The following is an 18,355-nucleotide window of genomic DNA, read 5'->3' as shown; positions in this document are numbered from 1 at the left end:
GTTAAAATGATAATATTTTGGAGATACTAAAGTTAAATAAAATATATTATTAAAATTAATTTTACTTTTTTTTAATGTTTTGAAATATGGCTACCTAAAAACTTTAAATTAGAGATTCTGGATCTCATTATATTTCTGTTGGGCAGTGCGGCTCTAGGCTGTACCCCAGTTTTGAGGTGAGCCACAAGGAGGCAGCTGAGTGTGGTCATTAAGGGAAAAGGTACTTGGTCAGACAGATGTAGGTTCAATTCCCATGTCTTCTATTTCCTCACTAAGGGACCTGGGCGCACTCTTTCTCTAAATCTTAATGTCCTCATTTATAAAATAAGAATAATGATAGTGCCTCCCTCTTAGAGTTGATCAAACCTAAACTGCTCGTATCCAAAGAGATAAGTGCTTAGAATGAGCATTAAGTTCTAGATGACAAAAAAGCGCACATTTTAAAAAAGTTAGCTGCCTAATGAGAAATAAATAGGGTACAAATCTTAAATGAAAAGTAAATTTTAGGACCAAATAAAACCAAATTTAAAATATTCTTATCCTCTTTTTGCTTTTGACCCATTGCTACTTAATAGCAGAATTATATTAAGGAAAGCAGAAGCACAATTCAGAGTCATGTAAATCTGGATTAGCTCAGCTGTTTTCTGGGTCACCCATCTGCTACTGAGGGATATAACGTAAACAAACCTTATTGTTTCCTTAAGAAAAACAGGAAGGCTTTTTTCCCCAAGAGGCAATTGCATGTCATTAAATGGGTAAATATTAAGTAATTTTTGGATAGGAGAACTACTTGGGCAACATGGGTAATGGAAAGTGAACAGGACAGGAGTCCAAGAGCAGAGATTCAATCCAGGGTCTGCAACAGCTTAGGCCAGGGTCACATGAGATCTCTGAACCTTGATTTCCTCACCTGTAAAATGCGGATGAGGATGATAATACTTCTCACAATAGATTGTTTTAAAGATTAAATAACGGATACAAAAAACACTTATCTGCAAAAACTGGAAAAGGTTACATAAATGTTAGCTATTATCATCACTTTATTCTACTGGATTCTAAGAATAATCCACATAGACATAGCTACTTTGCTCTCTGGTGTAATGTGAAAGAGAAATAAACAAGAGTGACTTTGTCCAAGGCACTTTACCTCTCAGAACCTTGGTCTCCTCTTCTTCCCTCTCTACTTTAAAGAGCCATTGCCAGGGCCTCATAAAAAAAAAAAAAAAGGAAAAGAAAAGCAACCAGAAAACTACAGTCTTATACAAATGTAAAGCATTGCTGCTGGTTTAGATAATCATTAAGAGTTGATTTTACTGAAAAAGAGAGAAAAAATCCTATGTTTGGTATCCAGGAGTCTCCCCTACTGTGAAAAGTAGCCATTGCAACGTTCCAAAAAATATTTCCTTGTGCTTTTAACTCACATATACTAACTCAAGATAATAGTTAGTGACAATAATATGCGAATTGCAAAAGGAAGGTTAGAGAGTGCATCTCTTGTTCAGGTCTCGGCAAGATGAAATGTAAAAGAATCTCTGCCGTCATTTTCAAGTAGAGCCGCATTCAGCACAATATGATAATCCTAATGGCAGGATATCCCTCCTAACAAGAACCATCATTTTGTATACAGGCCATTAAAGCGGGCTTTTCTGGAAAGAATACTCATCTACATGATTTGAAATCAGTACTATATAATCCAGGGACCCCAAAAGACATTGACAGGATTTTATCCAGCCATTAAGTTATTTGGGCTCTAAGTTAGGACATATATAGATACAACAATGACTTTAAAAAATGAGTCGTTAGAACATCACATAAAGAAATAAGAGCTCATAAAAATAGTAGAGTAAAATTAAAGCACCCTGTTGACATGTAACTATTTATGTATAATAATTAGAATTCATTTTCCCCACATGTTTTGAGTTGTTTTTTTTTTTTTTTTTTGGTGAGGAAGATCGACTCTGAGCTAACATCTGTTGCCAATCCTCCTCTTTTTGCTGAGGAAGATCAGCCCTGAGCTAATATCTGTGCCCACCTTCCTTTATTTTTTGTATGTGGGATGCCGCCACACATGGCTTGACAAGTGGTGTGTAGGTCTGCACCCAGGATTCGAACCAGTGAACCCCGGGCCACCAAAACGGAGCATGCAAAGTTAACCATTATGCCACTGGGTCAGCCCCTTGAGTTATTTTTTTTAAAGGGAGCTTACTAGTACTAAAACGGCTTTTTTGTCACAGCATGTATTTCTTCATTCTTATTGTTTTTCATAATTCTCAATTTTTATCAAATTTTAAAAATAAATTACTTAATTTGAAAAATTACATTTACTTAGTTTTTGCTGATTTATACTTTTATTTCTTTCATTTTAATTGTACTTTCCTTGCATGTATTTATTTTTGTGTAGTATTCCTTTGATTTTGTGTTCCAGTATACGGATAAAGCCATACCTAAACATAAAACTTCAGACTCAAGATGGCAGCTATCACCTTTCGCAATGTTAGATTGTTCTTTGATTAACTCACTCATTCAAATGGGAGTAGACAAAAACATGCATTAATACATACATTAGGAAAAAGAACTAATATTTATATGTAAATGTAAAATTTAAGGAGTAAACAGGAAAGTGAAGAAGATACATAAATTAATGAGGCAATTAAGACAATCCTGTTAGGAAGAGCATAAAAGAACAAAAGCAAACCATTAGCCTGAAAGGTCCCAAATGTGCTCTCTAGAAGTTTAGAGACACGGAACCAATTCCGTAAGTGTGTGGACTGTCAAGCATCCTAACAAGCACATATAAACATACCACTACAATCTGATTCCAATCATTTTCACCTTTTTATTTCTATTTCTGATGTTTTCAATCTTTTTTTTTGTTTGTGGGGGAAGATTTGCCTTAAGCTAACATCTGTTGCCAATCTTCCTCTTTCTTTTTTTCTTCCCCAAAGCCCCAGTACATAGTCGTATATCCTAGTTGTAAGTCATTACAGTTCTTCTACGTGAGCTGCTGCCACAGCATGGCTACTGACAGACAGGTGGTGTGGTTCCGTGACCATGAAACGAACCGGGGCCTCCAAAGCGGTAAGCGCTGAACTTTAACCACTAGGCCATCGGGGCTGGCTCTCAACCTAGTTTTTTTTTTTTTTTTTTTTTTTTTTGTGAGGAGATCAGCCCTGAGCTAACATCCGCCAATCCTCCTCTTTTTTTTGTTGAGGAAGACGGCCCTGGGCTAACATCGGTGCCTATCTTCCTCCACTTTATATGGGACGCCGCCACAGCATGGCTTACCAAGCAGTGCGTCGGTGCGCGCCCGGGATCCGAACCAGCGAACCCCGGGCCGCCGCAGCGGAGCGCGCGCACTTAACCGCTTGCGCCACCGGGCCAGCCCCTCAACCTAGTCTTTTAAGTTTAGAAGTTAAATTCCATAACTGCCACAATTTTCACTACCTTTATTGCCACTACTACCATTGCCAGCACCATCACCAACATACCTAGACTTTATTTATATTAATAAAAATACAAGATGCAAAAGTACCCCTTTGTTTTAGTTTTCAGTGACGCTAAGTGCACTATCAACCTTTTCACAGGGCAGTGAGTGAAAAGCTAACACCAGTGATTATGCCTGGGAGGGCTTCCTAAGAGCAAGTTACCATTATTAATTCCAGGTACACCTCACTTTCTTACCTACAGTACAAACTGGGCATGAGTTGTGGTTATGCCATTTGGTTACATCTTTAGAGCACACTGCCTTTCCTAGACCAGCACTTTTCCCAAAGTATATTCATGGAATATCTGGGAAATGTCCTACCAAAAAAGGTTGACTTGGGAAATGCTATATTCCATTTTCCCTTCTTGAGGAGTAACAGGGCATTTAGCATATTAAAGATTCTTGCAATAAACGAACTATCTTTGCTGAACTCAGTTTCTTAAAGTTTGTTTATTTTATAAACAAAGTTTCTTAAGTCTATTTGACCACGTAACCCTTCCCTATCCCCACCTCTCTACAGACAACCTATGAACATCTCCCAGAACTACTAATACTTCCAGAAAGACACTCTGGGGAATACTCTTTTTTGACTGATAAGGGATAGAATTAATTCAGATAAATATTACATCCTCCCAAAACTTGAAAACCCTAATTATTCCACCCTTGGAATAGGAGACAACAGTACAACCAAATGAGTATTGAGAAGGAAAGGATTTCTTGAAAATATAAGGCCACCGGATCAAACGTACACAGTCTACTTACTTAAGAAGATTCCCGAGATTGAAAAGAGCCCGGTTATGCTGTGGATTTAGCTGGAGAGCCCTCTGATAGTACATCTTTGCCTCTGCTGTGTCTCTCGTCAGTGTTCCAAGGTTATTCAGGGCGCTTGCATGGCGTGGATACAATCTGAAAAATTAGAAATATTAAGCCATGATTGTTCAAAAACTTCTAAGTTGGGACAGTTTGCTTGTTCTTCTCCGCCCTGCTCAGGTATGCCACAACCAAACTGAAACACTGAATTCTTCCTTTATTTTAATTGCACGTCTACGTCACATCTGTTTTCTCCCAATTTTATTGAGTTATAATTGACATACAGCACTGTATAAGTTTAAGGTGTACAGCATAAGGATTTGACTTACATATATTATGAAATGATTACCATAATAAATTTAGTTAACATCCATCACCCCATATAGATAAAAAAAAAATATTTGACACAGTGCTATAAGTAAATAACCCCCCCAATAGTGCAAAAATAAATAGTATGTGAATCTACTAGGGTTAAATAAATTTTAGTCCTTTGGAGTCTACAAATACTTTCAACTTCCTTTAACAGAAAATCCTCATTGCCTCAGGTGCTGAGTTTCTGGCCTGGCGGGATGGCTGACCAGCTGCCTCTACAGTGCCCACTATTTATGCAAGATGCTGGGAGGTCCTTGGACAAGGGATCTTCATAAACATACTTGGAATGGAGCATCAGTTAGATCATCATTATTGAGAAAAGATGATACATAATGTCTCCCCATAAAAATAAACTTTATCCCCAAAATGGCTCTCCATCTTGACTCTCTTTTTCCATTTTATCTCATTTCCCCCTTCTACGGTAATTTGGCACCACTTGGCCTGATACTGTTCTCAGAATGAAAATCCTGACAAACATTTAAAAATCAAAAATTAAATAATGCACAGTGAAGTGAAAACGGCATTCCTAACGTTCAAAAGCAATGTAAAGGATTGGGTATACATCAGTAAACCACATTTATGCTGATTAAGGAAGGATGAGAATCAATTTACTTCCTCAACTCAAAACTATAGAGAAGGCAAATCAGCACCACTACATAGCTTAGCAGTTTCTGCTCCACTTAGCATGGACATATTTATCAGTCTAAGAGTTTTGCTCCATCTCTGTCACCCAGAGTACTTGGAATAAGCCTGTGGAGCTGGCTTTTAACGTAGAAAAGCCAAGATAATGCCAAGTAATAAAAATAGGATCTGTACTTGTCAAGCCTCTTGACAATCAAATGTCGTGCATCCCCCCCACCCTGCTCTGTACCTTCTAAGAAGATCAATTTAATATTGAGACAGAAAGGGTTGCTATTAAAAGGCCAAAAAAGACAAGTTGCATAGCTTTTTTTCCCCTTAATCTTTGCTTAACCCGGAGTTTCCTAGGTTTTGACCATGTAATCCTCCCTCCCCTACTCCCTTATGGAACAGCTATGAACATCCCTCAGAATTAGTATTTCCAGGAAGACATTCTGGCTAATGCTCCTCTTGACTGACAAGGAATAGAATCAATTCAGATGAATGTTACATCCTCCCAAAGCTTAAAAGCCCTAATTATTCACAATGGCTTTGGAGGCTGCAGGGAGAGAGAGATTATGAGAGGAAGTTGAGAAAAAGGAAAAAACACCAGGCCAGTACGAATTAGAGCTTCCATTTAGCATAAATCCTTTTTTTCCTTTGACCAATCCATTCAACTATGATCTTATAGGGACTAGTTCTCAGTGACAGAAGTGAAATAAACTCAATACGCAGGAAATGTGGCTACTGGGATTCTTATGCACTGGAAAAAGTTGTCTCCTGCCACACAAAATAATCATGGTATCTCTGAAAAGCACAGTATTACGGAAAGCTATTTAGAATCAACAACACTCCGTAAGCGTATAAGACGTACATACACGCCCCTCAATCTACTGTTCTTAAGCTTTAACCTCAGCTAAAGACCCGCAGACATAAGATGTATATGACTAAAGTTTAGTTTTATACATTTTTTATAAAAAATATATTTTTTTACATTTACTTTAAATTTTGTACAATCTGTTCAAAAGCTAAGGATGCTGTTAGTTTTTCATTGTTTGAGTACCTTATAAGGCATCTCATTGTTCAAGTAATATTGTATCACATGCTCCAGTTTGCAATTTCCTTTAGGAATATACACCACCCTGATTTATCTGTCTGATTTTCATTACAAACATTAATTTATTTGAGGTTAACTATGCTAAGGTCAGATGTTTATTTTCTATTTCCTGTTGAGAAAAAAAAGAATCCAAAAGAAAAACATGACTGGGAAAAAATTCAACCATAAAACCTGAATTTCAGCAGACTAAAAAATACCCAAAGTAAACTTCATTTTAGGAGACAGCAGCATATTTTCAACCACGTTAGTCTCCGGCATTTCTTAAGTGCCTGGTTCCTTCACGTTATAAAATTGGAATCATCATGTCACTAAATTGCACCCGGGTGATATGGATTATTTATTGGTCTGCTTCTTTAATTGTCTGAATTTGCCAGCAACACCCAGCAGATAGGTCTTGCTCCTTTCTCTTTGCGCTCTACTCCTTCCCATCCATTAGAAACAGCCTTGGAAAAAAACCTCAAATGCAATTTAGGGATATGTGCCAGATTCTCCAATGAGGGCCAACTAAATCATCTGACATCTGACAATGGATGACCTCTAGCAGTGATCCAGGATTCCGCCCAATTGATTTGCCAAGACAATTTAGAGTAAAACCACGTTCTCTTATGCTCTCAGGAAATGAGTCACTTTACGTGGCTGAATTCTCCTGATTCCTGCAAATTTACCTCTAGAGGTTGGGAAATGTACTGAATTAAATACTTCTTGTTCTTTTTTTCAAATAGAAAACGATGAACATAATTTAATCTTTGTAAGAGGCTTGGGGTGATCGTGGTGAACTTCAGTTTTTGTGGCAGGCGGATGGGAAATTGCTTTGGCGGAGTAGAAAAATAACTGTCTTTGAAGTCAGTAGCCATGGGTGACTTTCTAGCTATGTGATTTCGAAGTTACGTCTGTGCTTTAGTTGCTTTCTCGATAACAATAAAGTCAATAACATATTGACCTTCGGTGTGAACAAGTGGGTTTCTATGTGCACAAATGAGAAGGTGGGTATAAAAACACCCATCACCATACCTGTTAAACTACATACATTTAATGCTTTGAGGTCAACTGCAGGACCTCTGGTCGGTTTTACTCGGCTCCCTCCACAGCCCTAACAAACCCATTCCCGGCTGGAGCTGCCAGCTCTCCTTCTCTCGTACGGATTTCCCATCCTCCAAAACATCATTCTCTTCACTGCTGTCGATGGCCTTCGACTTGTTCCCATCAGTCAAAATAACACCCATTATTTCTTCATCACGAACCCTGTAAACATTCGAGTCATCTTGTATCCATCTGTTTCTCTCATACCATGGGTTCTCAGATATGAAGGACGTGTGACCCTCTTCATTTTAAGAATGTAGGAATGTTCTTTGTCAAGCACTTACTCGAGAGCCTGTCAATCCGTCATCATCTGAAGCAAACGATCCCCACAGGCACCAGAGCAATTTCCTCTTAGTCTTTCTGATATGCTCAACACCAAATGGAATTCCAGACATGTGCAATTTTAAAAGCTACATCCAAGGTTAGAAGGAAATTCAAAGTCTTGTGTGACAGATCAATGCGCTCGTGGAATTCTTATTGTAATAACACTTTGTAACACGGACAGCACTCTGGTTCTGGATCAACTCAGAAAAAGACAGTGGTGGGCAGGAAAAGTGTGCCCATATTCCTAATCAATAACTGCCAACCAAGGAGATCATGAGGGGTTGCGGGGAGAGGTGCGTATCCGAATATCCACCTCAGGAATTGGGGGGTCACCACTGGCATATAATGGGCAGGAGCTAGAGGTGTTAAACATCTTGCAATGCATAGGACAGACCCACAAATTGCTGACAGCTCTCCCACTGAGAAACACTGCTTGTCATCTTGGAGTTGTCTTCTGACTCTAAGAGGGCCTGTGATAAGAGACTTCATGCATTATATTCACTCAGTCTTTCTTTCAACAAATATTTATTGAGCACTTACAATGTGCTAGGCCCTCTGCTAAGGGCCCACAGCAGAGAGAAGTATGTTAGAGGGTGATAAACACAGTAGAGAAAAATGAAGCAGAGAAGAGGAATGGGGTATGTTGGGGGTGGCTGCACTTTTAAGTAGGGTGATCAGAGAAGGCCACATTGACAAGACAACATATGTGAGGGGTCCATCCTGAAGGAAGGGGGGAGGCAGCAGAGAAGGAGGGAAAGTGGTCTGGGAAGAGGAAATGACAAATAGAGAGTCCCTGAAATAGGAATGTGCCGTGACTGGTGTGTGCCTGAAGCCCTACGTGGCTCGAGTTGAGCAAGTAAGAAGAGTAGCAGAGGTGAGGTCTGAGAAGTAAGGGCCGACGATGCAGGGCCTACAGCCCTGGAGACAGCTGCAGTGGCTTTGACTTTCACCCTGAGTGAGATGGGAGCCAGCGGAGCACTCTAAGCACGAGATTGCTATCAGTGGAAAATCCCTGTGGCTGCTGTGTTGAGAACAGAGCGAAGGGAAGCAGGGGAGAGGTGAAAACGGGGAGACCAGAGAATACTGCAGGGATCTAGGTGAGAGATGATGGGCAGTGGAGGTGGAGAGAAGTGGTTATATTTTGGATATATTAATAACATTTACTGAGTTTATCATTGCCAAGTATTTAGGCACTGCTTTAAGCCTTTTATATGAATTATCTTATCATATTCTAACACTGCAATGTAGGTAACACCACTATTCTCATTGTAACAGAAAATCTAAACGATATTCTGTTAAAACTGCCCTGTTTACTTATATAAGAAATCACAAATTAAGCTGGTGGAGTGGATGCTGTCTTACACCACCCAGAGACCCCTCAAGCCTGAGGCACTTGTTTCCCCAGCTGCTGACAGCTCACAGCCTAGTTCTTCTCTGGCCATTGCCCTCAGCCTCAGGGAACTGCCTCACCGGAGGCTACCCTCCCTGCCTGCGGGCAGCAATTGGTTGCTAAAGGGGTATAAAGGTTCCATCTCTTGCCTCCATTCATGACAACTCTGAGGGGTCATCCCAGCTCCAGAGCTTCCTAAGGGGTCAGCTGAGGCCCCGGGACTGCACTGCATCTCAGCTTCTCCCTCTGCCCATCTCGAGCCCTGGCTTCCTTCCCTGGTGTCCCAGATAGCACTCCTTAATGAACTGCCTGTGTACAAATCTCTGCCTTGGATTCTGTTTCCTGGGGAACCACAGTGAGTTTTTAAAGTGAAAGATTGGTATAAGGCAGAAAAAAGAGAGAGAGTGAAACATTTTTGAATATAAATTATGAGAATTTTCATTTGGAAATTTAGCCTATAAGTATGGCCATAATGTGACTAAAATTCTAGCTTTTTTCTAAACGAAATAACATTTAATTTCTTGAATTTAATGAATATAACTGCTAGACAACACTATATATATAATGAGAATTATAATTTCATCAACAAGAAGAAACAAAAACAATTTCAAGTGCCTACTTGTGATACTGGAAAGCATATTTAGACTTTTATAAATGAAAATACCACACCAGTGGAAGAACCCATCTCTACTTGTTAAACCTGGCTAACAAATGGTACTGGAATTTTAATTCTTTCTAGAAACACATGGCAGCTGGTATCCAAGGCCACCTGTAGTCACGAGAATTATTTTAAATGTTCATTCAAAATAACCTGTGTAAAGAAGGACTTTTTAAATAGTCATTCAAGCCTGATTTTAAAAAAATGTTCAAACTCCACCAGTTTTATAGACAGCATTTTTCAAAGGAATTACAATAAAGTAATTTTATTGATATACTCAGGACATCAACGAACAGTGGGCTAACCAGACGTGGCTAGATTTCTTTGGGCTCTAATGATATGGCGTTTCTTCAATACTCATTCCTTCATTAGTTCCTTTCCATATACACTTATCACAGGCTAATGGAACCTCCTTGCAGAGCTCCAGTTATCCACATAGGAGGGGATATGAAGAATGATATTAACGGGCTCTATTATCTGACAAGTCTCTATTTTATGCATTAAGAAAATTCCAATCAGAAAGATTTTAGTTCTATCACTTCCCGTGTGTAAGCCAATCAAATAGCGAGTGGAGACTTCTTTTGTACAGGAGCACGAAGAGCACATTCCTTCCCTTGTAGTTACGCCAACAGAAACGAGCCTGGTCAGGGACTTCAACCCCCACAGCCTTCTTTCCCTTCAGATTTTCTGTTTAAAACATCAATAACAGATATATGAGGAGTGGACAAGGCCACTCGAAGAGCCCCATGAATGCGCAAGCACGCTTGAGTACCCTCAGGGAAAGGTGATGCACCTCCTGCTGGATAGGATCATGGAATGCGAAAATCTTAGATGATTTACTATGTATTTCATGTTGAAACCGTACAGCTGTCTGGGTGACTGAGGATCACAGCCCTTTTATCAGGATGGAATCCTGCACATGGCTGATATCCAACCACCTAGGACACATCAGCGAATCCGGGTGTAGCAGGGGCTTATTATAGTAGAGTGGGAGGAAGAGGGCATCTAAGTGAACAAACGTTCAGTGGAACATGGGGCCCTTTGCTGCTGACGGTGGAGAGACCTTCCTGATCACCTGGACGAAGGCGAACTTTATTCTCATTCCCAGGTGCAGGGTTCTTGATGACCAGCCCATTTAACCAACCACTAACTGAGTCAGGCAGGAAATTTAAATATAAGATGACTCTACCATCTATAGGGAAAACTCTTAAAATAGTTTCTTAATTGTCATCAGATTTTCAGATATTCTCTATTCTCTGTAAAACGTACTGGTGGATACCCACACCTTAATAAACTTTCTTTGTAAGCCTGGGCCCTTCTACTCCCATGGGTTGAGTTGCATGACTGCTAAGAGTTAGACGTGTTTATTAACAAATTTATTCCAGTTTTAGTTTTATTGCAATTGCACAATGAAATATCCTGCAAATTGATAAAATATAAATGTGAAAGAGACAGTTGTTATTACTACAAAAACTAAATACTCTGGTAATACTCCAAAAAGGGAAAGTTGCTCAAAAAATTGCTGTTGAATTAGACATGAGAGAACTGTAAAAGACTGGAGGAGAAAAATCAGAACAACCTCAGTCTTTACATTTTTATTCCATTTTAAAGTATCAAAACTGATCATCACAGAAATGAATTATGGATGTGATTTTTGTAGATTCTAATCAGTAGACTCTTACTTATAGAAAAGGACTTCGTTTGACATTAGAAAATTGATGAATGGATGTACATTTGAAATTTTAGGGTGAAATACAACATTCAAGAGTGTGCGTAATTTGTTTTATGATTCTCCACTTTTAGCTGACTTTTTAAGCAAATCAACAAACCACTGGCTAAGTACACATTCAGTATCTTCTGCACTTTATTCAGGCAAGGCCACTATCTCTCCTTTCAGGCTAATTGGATGAGTCTTTTCTTGGGAGCTTTGTACATGAAGAGCTGAAATGTTGGGTGGTCTCTGGACTTTCTACTCCCATCACATGATGTGGAATGGCAAAACCTTCTCCAGGATAACTCAATGGGCAGGAAGCTTTAGAGGTGTAGGGGAAGAAGACAATTCCTCTACCCTCTAGATCCTTCCAGCTGATCTAAGAATTAAATTGACATGAGACAGAAAAACAGGAGAAAATCAAAGTTTAATAACATGTATACTTGGGGTCAAACAGGAAAACCAAGTAACTCATCAAAATGGCCGAAGCTACCAGCTTAAATACCATCTTCAGCTACAGACAAAGGAGGATGTTGGGAGTAATGGTTTGGGACTTCAAACCGGAGGAAGGCAATTTACATGGAGATGGAAACACAAATGTTTGTTAAACAAGTGTTTGCTGGGCCACCTATAGGCAATGTGATCAGAGAGAGAGAACTTTGATAAAAATGGGCTTGTTGGTGCCTTTCTATCATACCTATTTTACATTATACTATAGTTATCTTATGGTATTAGCTCATTCCTGAAACAAGCCTTCTATCTTAAATCCTTTTAGGGAATTAGGCAGAAGGTCAAAGTTTCTTTCAGAGTCTTCTGCTCTTAAAAATAATCAAGGCACATTTTGGGGTGGCCAATTCTGATCCCCTACAGAGGCATATGGCAGATCCACCAGTGGGGCTCTGATTTTCTACCATATAGAATCCCAAGCTTTATAGCACCCCAATAGGTGTAAACATGAGAGTTGTCCCTCACAGCAAAGCAAAGCTAACACTTATGTTTGTTGAGGATTTTAGGAAAGTGTTCTGACATTTTGCTTTGATGATTTGGGTCTTAAACTGAATCTGTAACCTCAGCTGCAGCATTTTCCAGGGGAGATTCCCCTTGTACTACAGAAATACAATAAATGAGGTTCATCAAGAGGGAAGAGAAGTCAGTGGTACTTCTGCATTGTTTAAAAAAATAGAACAAAGTCTAAAAGAAGCAGAATATTCATGTCATATATAATTACCAGTTTAATATAGTAATGCTATTTTTAGAACTGTAACCCAGCCAAGAGGAGATTCATATAGATACAACCCTAATGACTAATTTCACCACTGCCTCTGAGATCTATAGAGTCATTAAAACAGTAATGGATAATTGTTGGAACTGATTTCAGATAATATCACCTTTAACCCTACATTTCCCTAATTATTATCTTTTTTGCTGTGTGCAAATATGGTAAACATCAGATACACTAAAGTTGAAATAGGGAAAGAGCAGTTGGGAGGGGGAGAAATCTCTGTTTCAGCAACTTCCACAAAAAAATAGCAATGTCAAAATAAGTCACTCTTCCAGTCACCTAGGATAAATAATCATCAAAATGATGAAGAGTCCTGGTATTTTCCTTTTCTCTCTAACACAAAGAGTGACAATTTATTTAAATAAAAAAACTCACCCATATCCATTGAAGATTCACCACAGAGGTATCCATACAAAAACAATGATACTTTAAATCAGAAGTATTTTGAGCCTGGTCTGAGAGGATGAAATATTTCACTAATTACTATGTAGTATATTTATAGCTTTAATTGTTTTTTCCCCATTTCTCAAGGGACATGTTTCTTCCAGAAGCACAGTTGCTGAAGCAAACATTCATTTTTATTGTTTCATGGGAAAGAAGAATTAAGTACCCAACCAGCTACTATAATTCTGTAAAATCAGCACAGAGAATTTTGCTTAATTTATACCTTTGCCCCAAGATGTGCCTTAGGGTCTGCCTTATTTTCCTGTTTGAACTTGACAGAAAATAGTCTGTTAGAATGAAACAAATTTAAAAAGATATTGATACACTTCCTTCCAACCATTTTTTTTAAGGCAGACTTACTGCTCTTTTCTTCCCTTCAAGAATGCCAACTAAAATCATGCAACGTTAATTAATTGTTAAAGCCAAAACACACTTTATTTGTACCCTTGAAGGAATATGCCTTTTTAAAAACAACATTTCCTCATTGCAAAAATAATACATGTTCATTGTGGAACATTTGGAACACAAAAGAAAGTATAAATAAAAAAATTAAACCATAATCTCCCCAACCAGAGATAAGCATTGTTAAACATTTGGGTAAATTGGCTTCCAGGGAAAGAATATAATTCTCTATTAAATCTTAAAAAATATCTTCTATTCCTTAATGAAAACTTCTTTTCCTCAATAAATAGCTTTGTTACAATTCTTCCTCTGGGAGATACATTTCTTGTAATCTTTGGAAAAGTATTTGATGGTGAACTTGATGTGTACAGTTCAAAATTTTTGCCATACTGAATATTAAATAACAGGTGCTAAAGTCTAAAAGATTTTGGTTGATGAACAACATATTTATGTAGAACACTGTTCAAAAGCATAATTTTTTAAAATCAGGTCAGTTTTACTTTAAGAATGACTAAGCTTTGAGACACTCCTAGTAGGTGCTTCAGTGAAATGTATGATTTGTTTGGTATACACATTTTAAGCATGTCCCAGAAAATTCAACCAAATGTGGGACAATCTGTAGGGGCATGGAAACCTCTTCAAAAAGCTTCTGTGAGCCTCACAGTACTCGATAAAAGAAAGGATTCACCTTGCTGTATTTTGCCCACATTTGGAGATTCTGCGGCTGTTTAGTTATCATGTCTCCACATGTTCCAGGTTAAATACATTTATTATCTGGGATCTTTTAGAGAAGACCATCTTGTAAGTCAGAGTTGCAATTTAAAAGATACGTAAGAGCGATACAGGCTACTGCTGGTAAAGCAGAACTTAAATTTTTAGTTTCTGTTAAGTCATATCTAAAGCCATGTTTGGTGTACTCTCTTTCAGTGGATGAGTACAAGAAGAATGACAGGGCTGTTTATATATATAAAACATATATGTATACACACACCTTATTAAACATATTCCCAAAATATTCCCAACATGGTAATCAAGCGTCTTCTCATTTTTTCTCTATTTAATACAACTATCAGGGTATTTCATTTCTATACTCAAATGTCTTCAGATAAATCCTTTCAAACAGTAGAAGCCTAGAATGGGAAGAAGTCATTGGAGTAAATATCCTGAGAACTTATGAGTATATTTTTGACAACCAACTCCTGTTTGCCTGCATATAGTTGTTAAACTGAGCGTCACTTCATTGTGTAATGTGTAGCAATGGAAACTTTTACAAGAGAAGTAAGATAGAGTTACCACATTTGTAACGTAATTGAACACTGAGCCAAAAGACTTGGAGTCCAACATATATACCACCTTCATGGAGATGTTGATTGTCGAGAGAAACAAACAAACCCCCCATTTATTGGGAGGGTGAGTGAAATAAACAAGGGCCTGAAAATCACAACAGACACCAGTATGGCACTTACTTGAGGGCTGTTCTGTAGTGGTAGATTGCTTCCCTGTTCCGACCTTGGTCCTTCAGGAAATTGGCGTAGTTGTAGTGAACCTTGGCATTGTGGGGCAAAGTTTGAACTCCAGACCTAAAATTAATAAATAAAAAAAAAAAAGTACTATTTATAGGAATGTTGTCGGTTTCCTTTACATTCTACTCACAGTTTCATGAACCTACATTTGAAATGTCGATTCTATCCATCTAAGCCAAGTCTTCCAAAATATGTGAATTATACGAGTTATAGAACATGCTTCTACAGAAAACAGTGAAGGCAGTGCACAGCTGTGCACAACTAAACAAACATGCTAACTGCATATGAAGCAGAGGTGGCAGGACCTAGTGAAGGATAATTCTTTGGAGAACAACCCTGCGTGTTCAGGTTAATTCAGTTTTTTCCTTCCTTCATTCACTTATAGCCTTCCTTTTTTTTTTTTTTAATTGAGATTGTCTACAAAAATAAATTATTACAAGAGGGATGACTGTAGACTGGCCTCCCTACTAAGTTTTACTGGAATTTAACATTGCCCATGTAGTAAGCCTAGGCTATTTTTTTTTTTAAATAAATGCAGGTATAATTATTCTACAGGTTGCAGATAAGGAAATGAGGTTTTGCTCAGAAAGGTTAAAAACCTTGAATAAATGGTTATTGTATTATACTGCTTGGGCTGCTATAACAAAATACCTGGGGAGCCGCTAGAGAGTGACACCAAAGCTTTGAAGATGACACAGGAGGGGGCGGGGGCAGGAGAGGCTCAGCCTGTCACTTGTGGCTGCCTCACAGACTTACTCTGCACAAGATCATACAGCTGGTAAGCGGCAGAGAGGAGTCTGGTTCTAGAGTCCCTGTTGCCTCACCTGCCAGGAGGTGCTGGCAGGGGGAATGATGAAAGTAGACGGCTTTAAGGGCTATTTGAAAAGAAAACGCCTAGAACTTATACGGACTAAATGTGGAATGCGGACAGTTGATGAGAGAAAGGAAGAGGAAAGGATGACAACCCAGTTTCTGGGCAATTGCACTTTAATGCACTACCTCAGATAATATATTTTCATTTAATTTTTAATTATTAATATATAATTTAATTTTAAAGGTAAGATTAATAGGGCAATTTCATACAAAGTTTTAAAACCTTGGGGAAATATGTTAGGGCATTGTAACCCTTGCTGAACTTTTGTTGAAATAACAGCTTGTAGGACCAGCAAAGACTGCCCCACTTCAAGTCCACTGGCTGGGCGCTTGAGGAACTCTGCAGGGCAGAGAATTCACAGGGAGTGAGAGGGAAGCTAGAGACCAACCCAAGGGCACCAGATCATCCTAAAGCAACAGACTCCAAACTTCCATATGGCTGCTTCGGTGATTTCAAAGGAACCACAGGTAGCCAGAAATTTTTTTTCCGTAGGGTGTGGCTGAAAACAGACTGACTGTAAATCTGTGTCAGGAGCAGTTACACCAAAGCTCCAGTTCCCACTCTGCACATCCAGGTGACTTTTTTCAACTATTCTTTCCCCATCCCAGCAGAAGGCAAGGGGTTTGCTCTCTAGAAAAGCTGAATCAGAGAGACCCCGCACTCAGGAACAACAGGTACAGCTGAGGTCAGGAGGAAGAGCTGTGCCTCAAAAGCAGATTAAGTGGAAATCTGTTTTCCGAATGTTGGGATCCCCCCAGTTCCTTCCTCCTCTCTGAATACTGGCAGCCAGGATTGGACCTGCAGGGAGGAGATTGGAGGAATCCTCTTAGTGGAAACTGATTGATCCAAGACAAAAGATTTACAAATGCTGACATTGGGGTGCTCCAGTGAAACCATCAATTTCCTTCAATCACCCTATAGTGAGGCCCCTCAGCTGCTAAACAGAAGTAGGATTTTAATATAATATTTAAAAAGGACATTACCCAAAGTGAATTTAGTCACAGGGGCAGGATCTGGGTCAGAGTGATAGCAATGGCTTAAAAAAAAAATCCAATTTCTATCCAGGAAAATTTTGGATTTTTCTATCCAGAACTAAACAGTGCATGGTAACTGATAGGTTTTCAAGATGACTTTGATTTCAGCATCGCTATAACTGGCATATGTATAGGAATTGATCCTTCCCTCTGTGAGATTAGCACAGCTGCTCTCATTTACGTTTCACCCAAGGAATAGACAATTATGCCCGTGGAAACATGGTCCTCGCTAAGACCAGGGCATTGTTCAGTGATGGCAAGAGGAAGTAATAATATTCCTAACAGGCAAGCAGACGTGGGTGGAGTAACTGAATCCTAAGAACACACTGCTTTTCCCATTGTTGTTTTTGACCTTTATGTTCTCTCTGTGATATTTTTCTGCTATGTTTTTCCAGTCTCTCATTTTACAACGAACAGTTTGTGAAAAAAGGAAAATAAACAACTGGCCAAAGGCAAAACTTTCCACATAGCTATAATTGGCCAGGCTGCTCTCCCCCCGCAGCCGTCTCCTCAGTTTGCTTTCTCGATGCTATGAATTAGTAATCCCAACTGTTTCAACGGAAACGTGTGGCTTTTACACATATTTACTCCACCAGGAAATGTAGTATTCATATATTATACCGCTGGATCCCAAACCCTATTAATAATTACAATAACGATTATGCATAAAAATCTCCCTTTCAACTCAGGACCTTAATTCGCGTACTTCATATTTCTCCCTCACACCTCTCATTGGCAGAAAACTTGAAAAATTATAGAAATAACAAAAAAGTCACTTCTATAGGGTGTATCTGCAAGTTTGCAGAACATCAATTTGTTTTGGTAGCTCGCTGGACAATAGGTCAGGAGAACCATCCCCAAATTCTTGAGTAGAAAACAAACAGTTTAAAAAAAAAAAAAGGAGCGTTCAGCCAGAGGTTAACAGGAAAGAAAAGTAAGAAGAATTTGTGGTTCTCCTCAATTTGACCTGCCTTAACCTGAGCTTTCACAATGCCACACTTCGGTACTCATAGTACTTATTTATTTATTTTTTTTTGGTGAGGAAGATCAGGCCTGAGCTAACATCCATGCTAATCTTCCTCTTTTTGCTGAGGAAGACTGGCTCTGAGCTAACATCTATTGCCAATCCTCCTCCTTTTTTTTCCCCAAAGCCCGAGTGGATAGTTGTACGTCATAGTTGCACATCCTTCTAGTTGCTGTGTGTGCGACATGGCCTCAGCATGGCCGGAGAA

The 18,355-nt window shown here is 38.9% G+C and overlaps 1 protein-coding gene across 1 annotated transcript in view; it reads right to left on the bottom strand.

The window, feature by feature from the left end:
• TMTC1 (transmembrane O-mannosyltransferase targeting cadherins 1) overlaps positions 1 to 18,355 on the bottom strand; it is a 245,692-nt gene that overhangs the window by 44,785 nt on the left and 182,552 nt on the right. Inside the window, exons 11-12 of the mRNA XM_058558571.1 lie at positions 15,159 to 15,272; positions 4,247 to 4,390 (exon numbers count right to left, since the gene is read on the bottom strand). Coding sequence (XP_058414554.1) covers positions 4,247 to 4,390; positions 15,159 to 15,272 — 258 coding nt within the window. The remainder of the gene's footprint in view (positions 1 to 4,246; positions 4,391 to 15,158; positions 15,273 to 18,355) is intronic.

This window comes from Diceros bicornis, chromosome 17 (genome assembly GCF_020826845.1).
Source record: "Diceros bicornis minor isolate mBicDic1 chromosome 17, mDicBic1.mat.cur, whole genome shotgun sequence".
Taxonomy (NCBI): domain Eukaryota; kingdom Metazoa; phylum Chordata; class Mammalia; order Perissodactyla; family Rhinocerotidae; genus Diceros; species Diceros bicornis.
The sequence above is the reverse complement of the archived record's forward strand: the minus strand, read 5'-3'. Positions and strand labels throughout refer to the sequence as shown.